Source organism: Elephas maximus, chromosome 13, assembly GCF_024166365.1.
Source record: "Elephas maximus indicus isolate mEleMax1 chromosome 13, mEleMax1 primary haplotype, whole genome shotgun sequence".
Taxonomy (NCBI): Eukaryota; Metazoa; Chordata; class Mammalia; order Proboscidea; family Elephantidae; genus Elephas; species Elephas maximus.
This window is the reverse complement of record NC_064831.1, coordinates 20,860,425-20,881,571: the sequence shown is the minus strand read 5'-3', so window position 1 is coordinate 20,881,571 and position 21,147 is coordinate 20,860,425. Positions and strand designations below refer to the sequence as shown.

The window sequence follows — 21,147 nt, the reverse complement described above, 5'->3', positions numbered from 1 at the left end:
GACACACATGGGGTTGCCACGTGTCAGAATTGACTCATCAGCAACTGTTTAACTGGTAGATTTGGAGCAGGAAGCAACACACTGGTCCTTCAACTTGCATTCTTTTAAGCTGGCCTTCAGAACATGGATGGGAAGTGGGGGAGAGAGAGAGAGTAGTACATGCATTTCAGCTCTATGACTCTAGAAGCCAGAGGCCCTCACTTAAAACATACTGTGTATGGTTCTGGTGAGCACCATAAGGAAAAACCAAGGAAGTCCAATGGTATAGGATGTCTGAAAAGCGGAGTTGGGTAGGGTCAGAATATCCTCCTAACAAGTTCTAGAAGGGAGACTTGGAAGCCAAGGTTTTTAACGTAATAAACAGTACAGACTTCAGAGTTGTGTCCTAAGTATCAAATACAAGTCACATCATTTCTGAAAATGTGCTGCAAACAAGAGTTGGAGAACAAGAAGATCATAAATGTTAGAAATGAGTCTTTGAGATGGTTCTCAGTGGAAGAAACCCCCTCCTCATATTGTTGAATCCATACCAAAAAAAAAAAAAAAAATCCATACAGTTCGTGTTAATTCCTGTAGTTGTACATTTCCCTTTGCTTTCTGGGGATCTTAAGCTGTCTGTCATCTCATCTTTTTGTAGTCAGAATGTCAAAAAAGTTGACCCGTATTAAACAATTGCCTCCCTCTCTTTATCTGAAGTTTCTCTCTCCTTCCCTCAACAACTAGGCATTTTCTAGAGAGATGCCTTGGCTTTTACTTTCTTGCTTCCTGTTTGTTCTCTACTGACTGTTACCTGGCTTCTACCCCTACTGCTCTCACCAAGACCTGCAGGCTTTCTCCATTCCTCCCTTGCCATTGTAATTGAAGTCTTTCCTCACATCCACGCAGCACTGAGAGCTGTTGAACTACTTTCATAATGCCTCAAATGCATCATCTTTTTTCCTTTCTCTCTGCCTTGTTTCAAGCCCTCCTGATTTCTCCATTGAGTTACTGAAATGACCCCCATGATGGCTTAATGCCTTAACTCCTTTTCATATCGAACAGTTCTGATCCACCCTTTCCCAGGCTGATGTCTTTCAAAAAGGCAAATTCAGTCCTGTCACTCCTCTGTTTAAAAACCCTTCCAGTAACATCCAAGTTCCCTAGCACAGTGAACTCCAGTGACCCAGCTGATCCCTCTTCTCCAGCCTCGTCAACAGACACTCTGCTTTGTACTCTGTTCTCCAGACACTCTGCCCTTACATGCACTTTCTCAAATGTGCTAGGGTATCAATGCCTTTCCCCTGCAAATCTGTTCTCCCCCGCCCTCCCATCAAGTCCCTTTGTAGCTCAAAATTCAACTCAGTGAGAAATCCTCTAGCACTTTGTTAACTACTGTGGGTCCCCAACCAATAACAACTGCATCGTTGCTGTATTGCCTGAGAGCTTGATGAAAATCCAGAATCTCAAGCCCGCCCCATTCCTACACCTACTTAAATGCCATCCCCAGTTGATCACATTAAGGTATGCACATTACATTTGAGAGTTTCTGCTCTTATCACTCAATGTGAGTAGATGAGTGAGGGAATGTACAAGTCACTGAGAATGATCGCCATGTATTGGAATGAAGGTCAGTGAGATTATTTGCAAACAAAGAAATGAAGTAGAAATGGATGATGTCTCGAAGTGTCTGTTCCATATGCATAAATTTTACATTAAGGTAGATTTTGTGTGGGAAGAGCCATTAACAAAAATGAAGGGAAAATAAGTGGAAAGAAGGCAAAGTTTGAAAGATACTTTGTTATTTAAAAAAATTGTAGAAATTTTGGGAAATATAATAGAAGAAACAGTTTGGAAGTTTGCCCAGTTGATTACCAAAAATATTTGTAAGAGCATTTTGGGTAAATGTATGCAAGAACAGTACATACTGTTAAATATTATAAATTGCACTTTTAGAAAAATTGTGGTTAAATTCTAAACTGAAATTTATAAATGAAAATCCTAATTCAAGAACCTGAATATAAATAAAATATCCCTATTTTCAGCTGCCAATCTTGATGAGAAAGCATGTAATATTTTATAAAGGTTTATGCTTTTAAAATACTCCCCACAACCCGCAAGCTCCCCAGTGTTGTTAGGTGCCATTGAGCTGATTCTGACTCATAGCTACCCTATGTAAAACAGAACGAAACGTGCCCAATCTTGCACCATCCTTGCTATGTTTGAGCCCATTGTTTCAGCCTCTGTGTCAATTCATCTCATTGAGAGTCTTCCTGTTTTTTGATGACCCTTTTTTTTACCAAGCATGATGTCCTTCTCCAAGGACTGATCCCTCCTGATAACATGTTCAAAGTACATGAGATGAAGTCTCGCTGTCTTCACTTCTAAGGAGCATTCTGGCTGTACTTCTTCCAGGACAGATTTGTTCATTCTTCTGGCAGTCCATGGTATAGTCAGCATTCTTCACCAACACTGTAACTCAAAGGCATCAGTTCTTCTTTGGTCTTATTCACTGTCCAGCTGTCGCATACCCAATACGATCGGCAAATGTTTACTTTTTAGAGGCTGCTCTCAGTATACTTTCTAATGCTTCTGATTCTTGAAGCATAAGAGTGAAGAGTGCACTGGTGTCTCAGGTAAGATGGCATCTCAGGTAAGATGGTGATGACTGTGCGTGAGGCATTGGGTTTGGAGACTTTACATAACGTTGTATTCATCATTGACTTGAATTTATAAGAATACTTCAAATTATTTTCCTAGAAGAGAATTTATATAAAGTAAGTCCATCTTGGCCCTATCCAAAGAATAGAAATTATTGAAATGCCCTCAAAAATTCTGTGAGGAGAGGAGACACAAAGCTTAGGGGACACTGAGATTCTTTTAAGGGTGATGGAGAAATTTGGGAACAACAGTGATGGTTAAACAACGTGATGAACATAATGGTACGTACTAAACTGTACATGTAAAGATTGTTGAAATGGCAAATGTTTTGTTACTTACATATTTAAGATAATTAAAACTGCAGCACAATCCAAAAATTTAAATTTAAAAGACAACCTGGTTAATAGAGGTTATTTTGAATAATAGAATATTTTATCTCTGGAACTGAAGAGGTACTACATCACCAATTAAACCAGCATCAGCGGTGCATCTTGGTGTGATATACTGAGAATGAGACATCGCTTATCTGGGATTCCCGCCAAAAACACATAATCTGAACCTAATCATGAGGAAACATTGCACAAACCAAAATTGAGAGATATTCTACAGAACTGACACGTACACTTCAAAAATGTTAGTGTCATGACTGAGTAACTAACTGTTCCAAGTGAAAGGAGATAACCAAATGTACTAAATGATCCTAGATTAGATCCTAGGCCAGGGAAAAAAACAAAGGACATTATTGAAGCAGTTAACAAGATTTCAATATGAACTGTATATTAGATTAAGTTTTCTGAATCTTATAATTTTGTACTGCGGCTATGAGAGGGTATCATGAGTTTCCCCCCAAAAATGTGTGTATCAATTTAGCTGGGCCATGATTCCCGGTATTGTGTGATTTTCCGATATGTTGTAAATCCTGCCTGTAAGATGTTAATGAGGAAAGATGGGCAGCAGTTGTGTTAGTGAGGCAGGACTCAGTCTACAAGATTGGATTGTGTCTTGAGGCAATCTCTTGAGAAATAAAAGAAGCAAGCAGAGAGACAGACCTCATACCACCAAGAAAGCGGTGCCAGGAGCAGAGTGCATCCTTTGGACCTGGGATCCCCATGCAAAGAAGGTCCTAGTCTGGGGGAAGATTGATGAGAAGGCCAACAGAGAGAGAAAGCCTTCCCCTGGAGCCAACGCCCCAAATTTGGACTTGTAACCTACTAAACTGTGAGAAAATAAATTGCTCTTTGTTAAAGCCATTCACTTGTGGCATTTCTATTATAACAGCACTAGATGTCTAAGACAGAGCACATCCTTGTTCTTTGGAAATATACCCTGAAATATTTAGAAGTAAAGGAACACAGAGGTGGGGCCAAGATGGCAGAACAGACGCTTCCTGTGGTCCCTCTTAAAGACCTGAAAAAACAAGTGAATCAATTATATATGACAATCTAGGAGCCCTGATCATCAAAGACAAAGTTGAGTTGAACTGAGCAGCAGCAGGAGAGTTCAGAAGCAGCAAATAAGTGCCAACTGTGAGGTAGCTAGCACCCTGCAGGCTGGGTCAGCGGGCATACTTGGGCTGATGCAGTCGGTAGCACTTGGGACTCATTTCACCACACCAGGAGAGACAAGGTGGTGGAGAGTCTGCACAAGCTTCTGGAGCTGGGGGAAGCAGCAGTGGACCTGAGAAAGCTAAGTGCAAGTGTCTAACTACCACGCAGGGTCAAAATAACCACTTCCCCCTCTGGGACTTTCCCAGCTGAGAAGTACCACTTTCCCATCACCCACCCCCCTCCAGCTTTGCTCCGACACCAGTCCGGCAGTATTCAACAATTGCCATGCCTCCTAAGCCGAAACTGAGGGCTATCCACGGCCAAACCAGTCTTGTGCCTTTAGGGGAAAAAAAAAAAAAAAAAACTTGCCAAGCCCCCAAAACCAGGAACTCAGGGCAGGTACTGCCCCTTTGCCTAGGCATAGGCATAAGGGGGTCCATAGACTTCTAACACCCTTCACCCCTGCCTGGACCTTTGTGGGTTGACTCAACTAAGGCCCTCATTAATGCCAAGCCCCCTAAGCCGGAAACTCAGGACTATGCACCCAAACCAGTCTCCAGGCTTTAAAAAATTGTCATGCCCCCTAAGCTGGGAATTCAGGGCAGGCATTGCCCCTTTGCCTAGACACTGGCATGAGGAATCTACAGACTTCTAATGCCCTTCATCCCTGCCTAAACCTGTGTGGGCCAGTTCAATAGTGTAGGCCCTCATTAGCATAGAACAACAGGGTGTATACCTGAAGCTTATTTTCAACTGCATAGGAGCAGAATTGGATATCCAGCTGCAAAAAAAATGAAACAAGACCCATACCTCACACCATGTACAAAAACTAATTCAAAATGAATCAAAGACCTAAATATAAAATCTAAAACAATATCATGGAAGAAAAAAATAGGGACAAAGCTAGGAGCCCTAACACATCAAAATGGCATAAGTAGTATGCAAACCATAACTAGCAATGCACAAACACCAGAAGAGAAACTAGATAACTGGGAGCTCCTAAAAATCAAAATGCTCATCCAAAGCCTTCACCAAAAGGATAAAAAGAGAACCTACAGACTGGAAATAAATTTTTGGCTACGACATACCCGATCAAGGTCTAATCTCTAAAATCTACAAGATGCTGCAACACCTCAACAACAAAAAGACAATCCAATTAAAAATTGGGCAAATGATACAGACACTTCACCAAAGCCCTTTAGGCAGCTAACAGACACACGAGGAAATCCTAGCAATCACTAGCCATTAAAACCAAAACAAAACAAAACCTGTTGCCATTGAGTCTATTCCCACTCACTATCCATTAGAGAAATACAAATCAGACCTACAATGAGATACCATTTCACTCCAACAAGGCTAATCCAGAAAACACAAAATAATAAATGTTGACGAGGTTGTGGAGGGACTGGAACACTTATAACTGCTGGTAGGAATGTAAAATGATACAACCACTTAGGAAAATGGTTTGGCACTTCCTTAAAAAGCTAGAAATAGAAGTACCATATGATCCAGCAATCCCACTCCATGGAATATATCCTAGAAAAATAAGAGCAGTCACACAAAAGGATATATGCACACCCATGTTCATTGCAGCACTGTTCACAATAGCAAAAAGATGGAAACAACCTAGGTCCTCATCAATAGATGAATGGACAAACAAGTTATGGTACATACACACAATGAAATACCACACAACAAAAAAGAATGATGAATCCTCAAAACAAGTCACGACATGGATGAATCTGAACGGCACTATGCTGAGTGAAATAAGTCCGTCACACAAGGACAAATATTGTATGAGACTACTATTATAAGAACTCAGAAAAGGTTTAAACACAGAAGAAAGCGTTCTTTGATGGTTATGAGGGTGGGTAGGGTGAAGGAGGGGAATTCACTAACTAGATAGTAGACAAAGATCATCTTCAGTGAAGGGGAAAAAAAAAAACCACAACACAGGGGAAGTCAGCAAAACTGGACCAAAGCAGAAGCTAAGACGTTTCCTGAACACATCCAAACATTTCGAGGGACAGAGTAGCAGGGGCTGGGTCCTAGGGACTATAGTTTTGGAGGGTACCTAGGTCAATTGGCATAACAAAGTTTTTTGAGAAAATGTTCTACATCCCACTTTGTAAGTAGCATCCGGAGTCTTAAAAGCTTGTGAGTGGCCATCTAAGATACATCAATGGGTCACAACCCACTTGGAACAAAAGATAATGAAGAACACCAAAGGCAGAAGAAAAATATTAGCCCAAGAGACTAAAGGTCCACATAAACCAGAGATGCCATCAGCCTAAGACCAGAAGAACTAGATGGTACTCAGCTATCACCAATGACTGCCCTGACAGGGAACACAACAGACAGTCCCCAGACGGAGTGGGAGAAAAGCATGGAGCAGAACTCAAATTCACGTAAAAAGAACAGACTTAATGGTCTGACAGAGGCTGGAGGAGCCCCCAAAAGTATGCCCTCCCCAATGCTCTGTTAAGCCGAAGGCCACTCTTCAGCCAAAGATTAGACTGGAGGATTAAACAAAAAATAATACTTCTGAAGACTGTAGTTCTTAGTTCAATCAGATACATGAGACCTATCGCGGCAGGCTGAAGAGGCAGGCAGGGACAGCAACTGGTTGAAAGGACACAAGAAACCTGGGGTGGAAAGGGGGAGTGTGCTGTCAAATTACAGGGATTGCAACTACAGTCGCATAACAATATGTGTATAAATTTTTGTATGAGAAATTAACTTGAGCTGTAAAATTTTGCCTAAAGCACAATAAAAAAAAAAAAGTGAACGGATATCACGTCTGCAATTTACTCTCAAGTGGTTCAGAAAAACAATGTAAGTATGCGTACCTACATACACACATATATAAAGAGAGCATTAAAACAAACAAAATTAACTGATGATTCAGAGTGAAGTGTCTTAGGAGTTCTTTGTACTGTTCTTGCAATACTGTGAATGAGAAACCATTTCAAGATAAAAAGTCTCTTAAAAGTTTTTTTTTTTTAACGCACAAAAATATCTCAAATGGATTTAATGAATGACAGGAGGAAGATTTTAGGATACTTTAATCCATAATAGCTATAATCCTACACCAAATTAGTTCAATGATGAAAAGTAACTAATTCAAGCCCTCCTCCCACACACTACAAGAAATCATCTCATTTGGACCTATTCCGAAATTCAGACCCCACAGGAATGTTAGCTGCTGAGCTGCTCCCCTTTCAATATAAAGCGTCCCTGGAGTCAGGACCTACCAGGGAGGACTAGTACAACTTCCTCAGGGAATGTTTCAAAGAGACATACTTAATTGCCCATGACTCAGATCTCTGGCAACATACAGAAAGCAATATTTTAGTGAGTTGGCAAGATTCTTCAACCGAGCAAGGAGAGTCTCCTCTTCTTGTAGGGAAGAGGAATCTCTGAATGTATCCAAGCTCTTCTGTCTTCTTTTCTGTAATTGAAATTTATTACCATACTCAATATTGAAATACTGTACTCCAAGCTGCATTGTGCTGTGGGATTGTGCAGAGGGCTAATTTAGCAGAGTGGTTTGCACGTTTTGGTGTTGTTAGGTGCCGTCAAGGCAGTTCCAACTCATAGAGGCCCTGTCTACAACAGAACAGAACACTGCCAGGTCCTGAGCTGTCCTCACAATTGTTGCCATGCTTGAGCGTATTGTTGCAGCCGTTGTGTCAATCCATCTCACTGAGGGTCGTCTTATCTTTCACTGACCTTATACTTTATCAGGCACGATGTCCTTCTCCAGGGACTGGTCCCTTCTGAAACATGTCCAAAGCACATGCGATGAAGAAGTCTCGCCATCCTCACTTCTAAGGAGTTTTCTGGCAGTTCTTCTTCCAAGACAGATTTCTTCATTCTTCTGGCAGTCCATGGTATATTCGATATTTTTTGCCAACACCGTAATTTAAAGGCATCAATTCTTCTTTGGTCTTCCTTATTCATGGTCCAGCATTCCCATGCATATGAGATGCTTAAAAATACCATGGCTTGGGTCAGGCACACTTCAATCCTCAAAGTGACATCTTTCTGTGTGTAAACTTTTTCATGAGTTTTAATAATAGTGTTTTCATACAGTATTTGTCCTTTTGTGATTGATTTATTTCACTGTGCCCTCCAGATTCATCCATGTTGTGAGGTGTTTCACGGATTTATCATTGGTCTTTATTGTTGCATAGTATTCCATTCGATATATGTTTACCTATTCTTCTGTTGATGGGTGCTTAGGTTGTTTCCATCCTTTTGCTATTGTGAATAATGCTGCAATGAACATGGTTGTGCATATATCTATTCGTGTGACTGCTCTTATTTCTCTAGGATGTGTTCCTAGGAGTGGGATTGCTGGATCATATGGTATTTCTATTTCTAGCCTTCTAAGGAAGCGCAATATCATTTTCCAAAATGGTTGTATCATTTTGCATTCCCACCAACAGTGCATAAGAGTTCTGATCTCCCCACAGCTCTCCAACATTTGTTATTTTCTGTTTTTTTGATTCGCACCAGTGGTGTTGGGGTGAGATGGTATCTCGTTGTGGTTTTGATTTGCATTTCTCTCATGACTAGTGATCTCGAGCATTTCCTCATGTGTCTGTTCGCTGCCTGAATGTCTTCTTTGCTGAAGTGTCTGTTCATATCCTTTGCCCATTTTTTAATTGGATTATTTGTCTTTTTGTTGTAGAGGTGTTGGATTTTCCTACAGAATTTAGAGATTAGAACTTTGACAGATTTGTCCTCTGCAAAATTTTTTTTCCTAATTTATGGGTTCTCTTTTTACTCTTTTGGTGAAGTTTTTTGATGAGCTGAAGTGTTAATTTTTAGAAGATCCCAGTTATCTAGCTTATCTTTCGGCATTTGTGTATTGTTAGTTATGGTTTGTACGCTATTTATGCCATGTATTAGGGCCTCTAGTGTTGACCCTATTTTTTCTTCTATGATCTTTATAGTTTGGGGTTTTATATTTAGGTCTTTGATCCATTTTGGATTAGTTTTTGTGTATGGTGTGAAGTATGGGGCCTGTTTCATTTTTTTACAAACAGACATCCAGTTTTCCCAGCACCATTTCCTAAATGTCTTTTCCTCATTTTACAGACTTTGGTCCTTTGTTGAAGATCAGGTACCGTAGATGGATTTACATCTGGGTTCTCAATTCTGTTCCATTGGTTAATGTGTCTGTTGTTCTGACTGTTTTGATTACCATAGCTGTACAGTAGGTTTTGAGGTCAGATAGTATGAGTCCTCCTACTTTATTCTTTTTCTTCAATAGTGCTTTACTTATTTGGGGCCTCTTTCTTTTCAATATAAAGTTTATGATTAGTTATTGAAGGTTGTAGTCTTTGATCTTCATCAGTAAGTGCTTCAATCCTCTTGGCTTTCAAACAAGCAAAGTTGTATCATCTGCAATATTGAAAGTTGAATGAGGCTTCCTCCAATCCTGATTCTGCATTCTTCTTCATATTGTCCAGCTTCTCAGATTATTTGCTTGGCATACAGATTGAATAAGTATGGTGAAGGGATATAACCTTGACAGACACCTTTCCTGATTTTAAACCATGCAGTATCACCTTGTTCTGTTCGAACCACTGCCTATTGGTCTATGTACAGGTTCCTCATGAGCACAATTAAGTGTTCTGGAATTCCCATTCTTCGCAGTGTTATCCATAATTTGTTATAATCCACACAGTCCAATGCCTTTGCCTAGTCAATAAAACGCAGGTAAACATCCTTCTGGTATTCTCTGCTTTCAGCCAAGATCATCTGAATCAGCAATGATATCCTCATTTCATGTCCTCTTCTGAATCCAGCGTGAATTTCTGGCAGCTCCCTGTTGAGGTACTGCTGCAACCATTTTTGAATTATCTTCAGCAAAATTTTACTTGCATATAATATTAATGATATTGTTCAATAATTTCTGCATTCTGTTTGATCACCATTCTTTAGAATGGGCACAAATATGGATCTCTTCCAGTCGAATGGCCAGGTAAGTGTCTTCCAAGTTTCTTGGCATAGATGAGTGGGCATCTCCTGCACTCTAGCCATTTGTTGAAACATCTCAGTTGGTATTCTGTCAATTCCTGGAGCCTTGTTTTTCGCCAATGTCTTCAGTACAGCTTAGACTTCTTCCTTCAATACCGTCAGTTCTTGATCATATGCTACCTCATGAAATTGTTGGATGTCAACCAATTATTTTTGGAACAATGACTGTGTATCCCTTTCATCTTCTTTTGATGCTCCCTGATTGAGTCATTTAAAATTTTGCTCAGAGTTCTTCAGTATTACAACTCAAGGCTTGAATTTTTTTTTCAGCTCTTTCTTCTTGAGAAATGCCAAGCGTGTTTTTGCATTTTGGTTTTCTCTTTGCACATTTTATTATAATACTTTACTTTGTCTTCTTGAGCTGCCCTGTGAAACTTTCTGTTCAGCTTTATTACTTCATCATTTCTTCTATTTGCTTTAGCTGCTCTGCGTTCAAGAGCAAGCTTCAGAGTTTCTTCTGACATACATTTTGGTCTTTTCTTTCTTTCCTGTCTTTTTAATGACCTTTTGTTTTCTTCATATATGATGTCCTTGATGTCATCGCACAAACTCATCTGGTCTTTGGTCATTAGTGTTCAATGCATCAAATCAATTCTTGAGATGATCTCTAAATTCAGGTAGGATATACTCAAGGTCGTATTCTGGCTCTCATGGACTTGTTCTAATTTTCTTCACCATCAACTTGAACTTGCATATGAGTAATTGATGGTCTGTTCCACAGCTGACCTGTGGCATTGTTCTGATTGATGATATTGAGCTTCTCCATACTCTCCATATTCTCTTTCCACAGATTTGATTTCTGTGTATTCCATCTGATGTGGTCCATGTGTATAGGTGCCATTTATGTTGTTGAAAAAAAGATATTTGCAATGAACAAGTCGTTGGTCTTGCAAAATTCTATTATGCAATCTCCATCGTCATTTATATTACTAAGGCCATATTTCCAACTACGAATCCTTCTTTGTTTCCAACTTTCACATTCCAATCACGAGTAATTATCAATGCATCTTGATTGCATGTTTGATTAATTTCAGACTGCAGAAGTTGGTAAAAATCTTCACTTTCTTCAACATTGGCATTCATGGTTAGTGCATGAATTTGAACCATAGACATATTATTTTTCCTTGTAGGTGTATGGATATTATCACTGACAGCATTGTACTTCAGCATGGATCTTGAAATATTTGACAATGAATGCAAAGCCATTCCTTTTCAACTTTTTATTCGTGGCATAGTAGACCAGAAGATCACCCAATTAAAAATGGCCAATATTAGTCCATTTCAGCTCACTAACACTAGGATATTGATTGTTATGTGTTCCATTTCATTTTTGATGACTTCCAATTTTCTTAGCTTCATGCTTCATACATTCCACATTCCAATTATTAATGGATGTTTGCAGCTGTTACTCCTCATTTTGAGTCATGCCATATGAGCAAATGAGGGTCCTGAAAGCTTTACTCCATCCACATCATTAAGGTCAACTCTGCTTTGAGCTGGCAGGTCTTCACCAGTCATACAGTATTTTGAGTGCCTTCCAACCTGAGGGGCTCATCTTCTGGCACTATGCCTGACGATATTCTGCTTCTATTCATGAGGTTTTCACTGGATAATTTTTTCAGAAGTAGACTTTCAGGGCCTTCTTCCTAGTCTATCTTAGTCTGGAAGCTCCACTGAAACATATCCACCATGGGTGAGCCTGCTCATTTTTGAAATACCAGTGGCAGAGCTTCCAGCATCACAGCAACACACAAACCACCACAATATGACAAATTGTGGTGATTTTGCACCTAGGCCTCAGGAAATTGCTGTTGAATTGAATATATCAAGTAAATGACAGTCTTTACTTGATTCTCATGATAACTCTACAAAATATTCAGGGCACGTAGTGAGATTCTCATTTTACTTACAAAAACCCACATATGGAAATTATGTAACTTGTCCAAGATTCCACAGATAGTAAAAGAAAAAGCATCAAGAATTCAGACTGGTATAGTTTCAGTCTGTTAATCTGTCTGTGAAGGCCTTAGGGGTGGTTACAGATTTACCTCCATTTGACAGACTGGTGGTTTTCTCAGTGTTTGGAAATCAAGGGTATGGCCATTCTCTCTAGGTTAAACCACAGGATAAAAAAGTAGTTCTAAGGGCTGTACCACACTACCTCTGGTTTTCTTTAGCTACAAAATGGTAATAATACCCATTTACCTACTGTATGGAAACCCTGGTGGTGTAGTGGTTAAGAGCTGTGGCTGCTAACCAAAAGGTTGGCAGTTCGAATCCACCAGGCACTCCTTGGAAAACCTACGAGGCAATTCTACTCTGTCCTATAAGATCGCTATGAGTCAGAATTGACTCAGCGGAACAGGTTTGGTTTTTTTTTTTTTTTTTTGGACCCACTGTAAAAGGAGCACCGATGGTGCAGTAGTTAAGCACTTGGCTGCTAAAGAAGGTTTGGAGGTTCAAATCCATCCAGCCATTGAAAATCCTAGAAAGCAGTTCTACTCTGACACACTTGGGGTCACCATAAGTTGGAATCTACTCAATGGCGACTGGTTAACCTACTGTATGTACTGTACTGTGGAAATCGAATATAAATTACAAATGCTTTAACAGGTTAAAAGGAACTGTAAAACTGATCGTAGTATTACTATTTAACAATGCTGTCTAATTTATGTTAAAACAGTCTGATTTCTTCTGTGATGATTTAGAAAACAAACGATCATACCTGTTCCTTTTGAGGTAGCTTTGGCAGGTGAGATGGCCTGGAAGCTCTTGGTGCTGATGCCTTACTCTTCTTCACCAGGACAGCCTGCTTAGAATTTCTTTTATCGGTCTGCTCATAATCACTGAGATGCCAGGCAATAAATCCACGGCTAAATTTTCCTTGCATATCCAGAATATAAGGTTTGGGTTGCCTGGAATAGAAACAAATTTGTTAATTCTCAAAATGAAAAGGCCTAGAAACAAGGCCAGGCATTTTCAGATACTTGTTTCATTTGTGATTCAAGGTGATTTCTTGCCATGTGGCTTGGGAAAGATAAGAACCTGATCCATCAGCCAGTATGCTGAAAAGGTTGAAGACCCTCTTCGCTCCATTCTACTGGACATCCATCTGCTGGAGATGCAGGGAAATACCTCCCTCCCTCTGACCAGACACTTGTTCTAGGAACCTTGTTCCAGAGTGCACCTGTGTATGATGGGCTTTTTGAACCAACCGTGCACTTCAGGGAGCTGATGGTGGCACGTTAAGGCCGAGACCTCATGAGACCGTGTGTTGTCCTGGAGGACATGACCTGCCCCCTTTGAGATCCCAGGGCATTTAGGAAAAAGCCAGTTTTGTGATTCCAGACTCCAGCCTTGGACAATGTGCTAGAAGAAAGATCTAGGGGCCATCCTCTTTCCTCAGTGAGGTCCTTGGCTAGGTTCCAACATCGCTAAATTAGAACATTATCTAACCCCTTCCTTCTGATTATAAAGGACCAGTTCTGGAGAATTGATAGAAAAAGAATTTTAAGGTTAAGAATTTGCTGTTCCATTTTGAAAGCTGTTGTCTCTCTGGAGAGCTTCTTGGGGCTCCTTACTCCTACTATGACTCAAACTGGGCTACAAGAGCCCTTGTTGAAAGCAAAGCCCCCTTCCTAGAATCTGAGTTTTACCGGTTCCCAAGTTCTTTGGACCAAGATTTATGGCAGGTCTGCATGACACTTCACTCATTCAAGAACATTCTAGCACTTAAAATATGCCAGGCAATGTACAAGGCACTGGGGAGACAAAGTCCCTGTTACTACAAAGCTTATATGGAGGAGGCTGACAGCAAAATAAGTAAAATATCCAGGAAGAAAAATAAAGCAGGTAAGAAGTAGGAAATGCCAGGGGTGCTGTTTTTGCGAGGGTAGGCAGGAAGGGAGGAGGCAATGTCTGAGCAGAGAACTAAATGAAGTGAGGGAGTGGGCAGTCCCGGCTGTGCACAGGGGTCAGGCACTCGCTGCCCACTCCCGAGGGTCATGGGCCACTTCATTCACCTGCACACCAGAACTAAATGAAGTGAGGGAGTGGGCAGTCCCGGCTGTGCACGGGGGTCAGGCACTCGCTGCCCACTCCCGAGGGTCATGGGCCACTTCATTCACCTGCACACCAGAACTAAATGAAGTGAGGGAGTGGGCAGTCCCGGCTGTGCACAGGGGTCAGGCACTCACTGCCCACTCCCGAGGGTCATGGGCCACTTCATTCACCTGCACACCAGTGCCCACTCCCGAGGGTCATGGGCCACTTCATTCACCTGCACACCAGAACTAAATGAAGTGAGGAAGTGGGCAGTCCCAGCTGTGCACAGGGGTCAGGCACTCGCTGCCCACTCCCGAGGGCCATGGGCCACGTCATTCACCTGCACACCCTCCACTGGCTTTCCATAGCATACAGCATAGCACACAGAAATGTTTGAGGTTGCTGTTTGGTTTTTGCCCACTTTTTCTTTTATTAAATGGTCTGAGCACTGTGGGCCCTTCTAGTCTGTTCTCCTTGCCCTGCCCCTACATGCAGATGTGCCTCTCTGTGCTCTCAATCCTCCCTTCTCTCTCTTAGCTCTGAAGAAGCTGCACTCTCTGGTCTTCAGCTTTTGCCTTCAACTCTTTCTTCTGCTTGCAGTTCCCTCCCTCCTTTCCTGGCAAGCTGCAACCTAGGTCATGCTTTATACAGCAACTTCTCTGAGAATGCTTTCCTCATTCCTGTCAGGCAGCAATTTTTCTCCTTCGATAGTACTTCGTATTTGACTTATTTTGCAGGAACTATTAGAATATTGGAGCCCTGGTGGTACAGTGTTTCAGCACTCAGCTGCTAATTGAAAAGGCTGTGGTTCCAACCCACCAGCTACTTCCAGGAGGAAGATGTGGCAATCTGCTCCCATAAAGACTGCAGCCTTGGAAACCCTATGGGGCAGCTCTACCCTACAGAGTTAGTAAGAGTCAGAATCAATGGCAGTGGGATTGGCATTTTTTGTTGTTTGCTCTAGCTCATCCTCCCCCCAAACTCAGAATTCCTTAAAGGGCACAGGATGTGTCTCCTTCAGCATTGAACCCCCAACACCCATTACCCTGTTGCTGCTGTTGTTGGTTGCTGTCGAGTCGATTCTGACTCACAGCGACCCGACGTGTGCAGAGTAGAACTGCTCCACAGGGTTTTCAAGGCTGTGACCCTTCAGAAGCAGATCACCAGGCCTGTCTTCCACCAACCTTTCAGTTAATAGTCAAGCCCTTAACCGTTCGTGCCACCCAGGGATATTTTGCATCTAATTAATCTTTGATGGATGGTGTAATTAGAGAGGGAAAGGACAGATCGGAACTGGATTACTTTAAAGGTTATCTGCTTTCTTCCCTCCTATTCCCCTTCACCCCACCTGTTCAGCAGCCTCCTTGTCCCTTCCCGCCCATGGCAGATGTGTAGAAATTGTCCATACATCCCGGTTTGTCTGAGTTTTGCTATTTAAAGCACAGATTAATAGCTGGGAATAATTTCAAGAAAGTTTAAGGGGCAGAATAGCTAACAGTTGGAAGGGGTATTGCTTATAGTTCATGTTAACTTCACTAATGGGAAAACCATTTCATATAAATGTGTTACCTTTTCTTAAAAATAATACAGAAGTAATTACGTTGAATAATTTAGAAAAGATAAACCTTTACACAAATTTAGGTGGCATTTGAGTGCTAAAATATTTTGCAGTCTATTTTAAATTCAGAATATCCTATGCCTTTGAATCTTGTATCACCAAGAGTAATGGAAGGCTAAAAATTAGTTGTAATTTGAAGATTTTAAAGAGCTTATAAAAATACTAGTCATATCAACTATAGAGGTCTGCACACACTATGTTGACCTTACAAATGAATCACAAAGTTTAAGTAGGTAAACCAAGGAACAGAAAGTGTGGATCCAGATGGAACACAATTGGGTTGTCCTTAATGGTTCAGTGTTAGCGACACATGTACAACCAAAATAAACCAAAAAAACAAAGATTCTTTTTTTTTCTATTTACTTATTTATTGTACTTTAGATGAAGGTTTACAGAACAAACTAGCTTCTCATTAAACAGTTAGTACACATATTGTTTTATGACATTGGTTAACAACCCCACAGCATGTCAACACTCTCCCTTCTTAACCTTGGGTTTTCTATTACCAGCTTCCCTGTTCCCTCCTGCCTTCTAGTCCTTGCCCCTGGGCTGTTCTGCCCCTTTAGGCTCATTTGTTTTATGGGCCTGTCTAATCTTTGGCTGAAGGGTGAACCTCAGGAGTGACTTAATTACTAAGCTAAAAGTGTATCTGGGGGCCAATACTCTCGGGTTTTGTCAGGCCAGTAAGTCTGTTTTTTTGTGTGTGTGTGCATGTGTGTGAGTTAGGGTTTTGTTCTACGTTTTTCTCCAGCTTTGTCCAGGACCCTCTGTTGTGATCCCTGTCAGAACAGTTAGTGGCTGCAGCCTGGCACCATCTAGTTGTACTGGACTCAGTCTGCTGGATGCCATGGTAGTTGTGGTCCATTAGTCCTTTGGACTAATCTTTGCCTTGTGTCTTCAGTTTTCTTCCTTCTGCCTTGCTCCTGAAGGGGCGAGACCAGTGGAGTATTGTAGATGGCCACACACAGGCTTTTTAAGACCCCAGACACTTCTCACCGAAGTAGAATGTAGAACATTTTCTTTATAAAATGTTATGCCAATTAAGCTAGATGTTCCCTGAGACCATGGTCCCCACATCCCTCACCCCAGCAATTCAGTCCCTCAGGGAGTTTGGGTGTGTCTCTGGAGCTTCCATGACCTTACCTTGTACAAGTTGTGCTGGCTTCCCCAGTATTGTGTACTGTCTTACCCTTCACCAGTGTTACCACTTATCTATTGTCTTATTTAGTGTTTTTCTATCCCCACCCCTCCCTCGTAACCATCAAAGATTGTTTCTTTTTGTGTGTAAACCTCTCCATGAGTTTTACAGTAATGATCTCATACAATATTTGTCCTTTTGTGATTGACTTATGTCACTCAGCATAATGCCCTCCAGATTCATCCATGTTATGAGATGCTTTGCAGATTCATCATTGTTCTTCATTGTTGGGTAGTACACCAGTGTGTGTATGTACCATAGTTTGTTTATCCATTCATCTGTTGATGGGCATCTAGGTCATTTCCACCTTTTTCTATTGTGAACAATGCTAGAGTGAACATGGGTGTGCATATGTCTATTCATGTGACAACTCTTATTTCTCTAGGATATATTCCTAGGAGTGGGATTGCTGGATCATATGGTATTTCTATTTCTAGCTTTCTAAGGAAGTGCCATATCATGTTCCAAAATTGTTGTATCATTTTGCATTCCCGCCAGCAACGCATAAGAGTTCCAATCTCCTTGCAGCCTCTCCAACATTTATTTTCTGCTTTTTTGATTCATGCCAGTGATGCTGGGGTGAGATGAAAATGAAACATTGTTAGTGTCACATTCTTACTAAATTCTTATGTCCCTAAGAGTCAGATATTTCTTTTTTCTTTTCCTTTTTTTTTTGAAATGATCTCAAACTTATAGAAAAGTAGAAGTATAGTACAAAAATGTCTTTTCCTGAACAATTTGAAAGTGCGTTGTTGACATGCTGCCCATCACCAAATAATTTAGTGTGTAATGCCTACAAACAAAGACCCTCTATAAAACCTCAATAAAACCATCAAAATCAGTGGAAATCAGAAAATTCATATTTTTACATTATTGCCATCTAAACCTCCTTGGTCACATTAAAGTTTTTTGCCTATTATTGTCCCAATAATGTCTGTTTTGCAAAAAAGATCAGTTTAGAGAATCACACACTGAATTTAGTTTTTAAGTCTCTTCAGTCTCCTTCCATCTGGAACAGTTTCTCAGTCTCCCCATGACTTTCATACACTTAATAATTCTGAAGAAAACAGGTCAGGTATTCTGTAGATGCCCTTCATGAAAACTTACCCCATATGTTCTTCTAAGACTTTTATAGCTTTAACTCTTATTTTTAATCTTTGATCCACCTTGAGTTAGTTTTTTTTTATGGTGTGAAGAAAGGGTTCAACTTTGGTCTTTTGCATGTGGATAACCAGTTGTCACAGCACCATTTGTTGAAAAAACTATTTTTCCTCATTGAGTTCCTTTGGCACCCATGTTAAAAATCAGTTGCCCATAAATATGATGCAATTCTAGTCCATTGATCTGTGTCTATATGTATATCCTTATGCCAGTACCACATTGTCTTGATGACTATAGCTTTGTAGTAAGTTTCGAAATAAAAAAGTGTGAGTCCTCCAACTTTCTTCTAAGATTGTTTTGGCCCTTCTGGGTCCCTTGCACTTCCATATGAATTTTAAGATCAAATTGTTGGTAACAGCAAAGAAGCCAGCTGTGATTTTGATAGGGATTGCACTGAATCTGTAGATCAAAAATTTTTTTTTAATTGCCATCTTGACAATATTGTCTTCCAATCCATGAATATGGGATGTCGTTCCATTTATCTAGGTCTTCTTTAAATTTTCTCAATGATATTTTGTTGTTGTCAGTGTACAAGCTTTGCATTTCTTTTGTTAAATTTATTGTAAGTATCTTTATTCTTCTTGATGCTATTACAAATGAAATTCTAAAAATTTTACTTTTGTATAATTCATTACTAGTGTATAGAGATAAAATTGATTTGTGTATATTGATTTTGTATTCTGCAGTCTTGATGAGCTCACTTATTAGTTCTAATAATTTTTTTAGTAAGATTTTCTATGTACACATCATGTCATCTGCAAATAGATAGTTTTACTTCTTCCTTTGCAACCTGAATTTATTCATTCTCCTAGATTATTGCTTTGGGTAGAACCTGGAAACATAGTGAGAGCAGACATCCTGTCTTGTTCCTAATCATACAATGAAAGCATCGAGTCTTTCACCATTAAGTATGATGTTAGCTGTGAGGTTGTTTTTTTTTAGATGGCTCTTATCTATTGAGGATGCTCTCCTCTATTTCTAGTTTTTTGAGTGTTTTTATCAAACAGGGTAATTGGATTTTTGTCAAATGTTTTTTCTGTGTTTATTCAGACATGATCGTGGAATTTTTATCTTTTATTCTATTGATATGGTATCTTACATTGATTGATTTTCATATGCTGAGCTAACCTTAGATTCCTGAGATAAATCTTGTTACTTGGTCATGGTGTATAATTATTTTTAAATGTTGCTGGATTTGGTTTAGTGTTTGTCTTAGTTAGCTAGTGCTGTTGTAACACAAATACCACAAATGGGCAGCTTTAAAGAACAGAAATTTACTTTCTCATAGTTCTGGAGACTAAAAATCCAAATCAGGGTCTTGGCTTTGTCAATTCCTTCCTTGTTAGTAGCCTTGGTTCCTGACAATCCTCACATGGCATCTGTCTTCTTCAGTATGTGTTCAAAACTGTGTCTAATCTACTCTTTTAATAACTCAGAAATGATTAGGTTTAGGCCACATCCTACATTGATATGACATCATTAACGTAACAAAAACCCTATTTTCAAACTAAATCACACCCACAAGTATAGGGGTTAGTATTCCAACACATATTTTAGGGGACACAATTCAAACAGTATTGGTTGAGGATTTTTACATCTATATCCATAGTTGATATTGGTCTGAAGTTTTCTCGCGATGACTTGTCTGGTTTTGGTATTAGTTTAATGCTGCTCTCAAAGAGTTAGGAAGCAGTCCCTCCTCTTGTCTATTTTTTTAGGAAAATTTTGAGATGGATTTGTGCTAATTCTTTTATAAATATTTGCTAGAACTCACCAGTGAAACCAACTAGTTTTTAATTCCAGAATTTCTATTTATTTTATCATTTCTGTCTCTATTGATATTCTCTGATTGATGAGACATCAGTCTCATACTTTTCTTTAATTCTTTAGATGTGGTTTCCTTTAGTGTTTTGAACATATTTGTAACAGGTGATTTACAGTCTTTGTCTAGTAAGTCCAATATCTATGCTTCCTCAGAAACAGTTTCAATTGACTACTTTTCCCCCCCCAAAAAAAAAAAAAATTTTTTTTTTTTTTTTTTTTTTTATGTCTAGGTCATACCTGCCTTTTTCTTTGCATTTCTCATAATTATTTTTTGGTATAAACTTGAGATTTTAAATAATGTAAGGCAGCAACTCTGGCAATCAGATTTCCTCTTCCTCCCTAGAACTTGTTGCTGTTGCTATCTGTCGTTACTGTACGTGGTGGTGGTGATGTTGCTGCTGTTTGTTTAACGATGTTCCTAGCTAATTGTGTAAAGTCTGTGTTCCCTCTGAAGCCTCTGCTTGGTTTGCTCAGTGGTCAACTAATGATTGGACAGACATTTCCTTAAAGGCCTTGTACCAATAAGTTTTACAGCCTTTGTTTGTGTTGATGTATACCTTCAATGCTCCAGCAGGAAGTTTACAACTTTGCATTAGCCCTTATTTCTTGCTTTCAATGAACCTCAAGATCAGCCAAGGTGAGGGATTAGAACTTTCTCAGGTCTTTCCTGGGCAGGGACACAGCCCTGCATGTGCACGCAGCCTTGTAGATTCCTAGAAATATGTTGGAATTTTTCAAGGCCATCTATAGACATCTCATTCCTCTGTTTTTTCTTTTAAGATTTTTGATCAGCTCTTGGTTCATCCCCACTGGTGTCACCCCCTCAGACGACAGTGATGTTAAACAATTGCTGCTGATTATTTTCAACAAATACCCGTGGGTTAAGGCTGTTTTTCCATACCTAATCAGGTCAAATAAAGACAAGCCCTGAGAATGGAACTTTTCCAGGGAGCTGCAACATAGGTCAAATATGACATTTCTCTGGGAGTGAGACTTTTCGGGGAACCCCAAATCTGTCCTCCCCCTCCAGTGATTAGTAGGCTGCTGATTTTCATAGCTACCATAGT

The 21,147-nt window shown here is 40.0% G+C and overlaps 2 protein-coding genes across 2 annotated transcripts in view; one reads left to right on the top strand and one right to left on the bottom strand.

Annotated features, from left to right (window-relative positions):
* The window catches only part of FNIP2 (folliculin interacting protein 2), a 191,351-nt gene that overhangs the window by 166,990 nt on the left and 3,214 nt on the right, over positions 1-21,147 (top strand). The gene's annotated exons all lie outside the window — the stretch shown is intronic.
* C13H4orf45 (chromosome 13 C4orf45 homolog) overlaps positions 12,955-21,147 on the bottom strand; it is a 102,856-nt gene continuing 94,663 nt past the window's right edge. The window contains exon 5 of the mRNA XM_049852804.1: positions 12,955-13,150. Within this exon, the coding sequence (XP_049708761.1) occupies positions 12,955-13,150 (196 nt within the window). The remainder of the gene's footprint in view (positions 13,151-21,147) is intronic.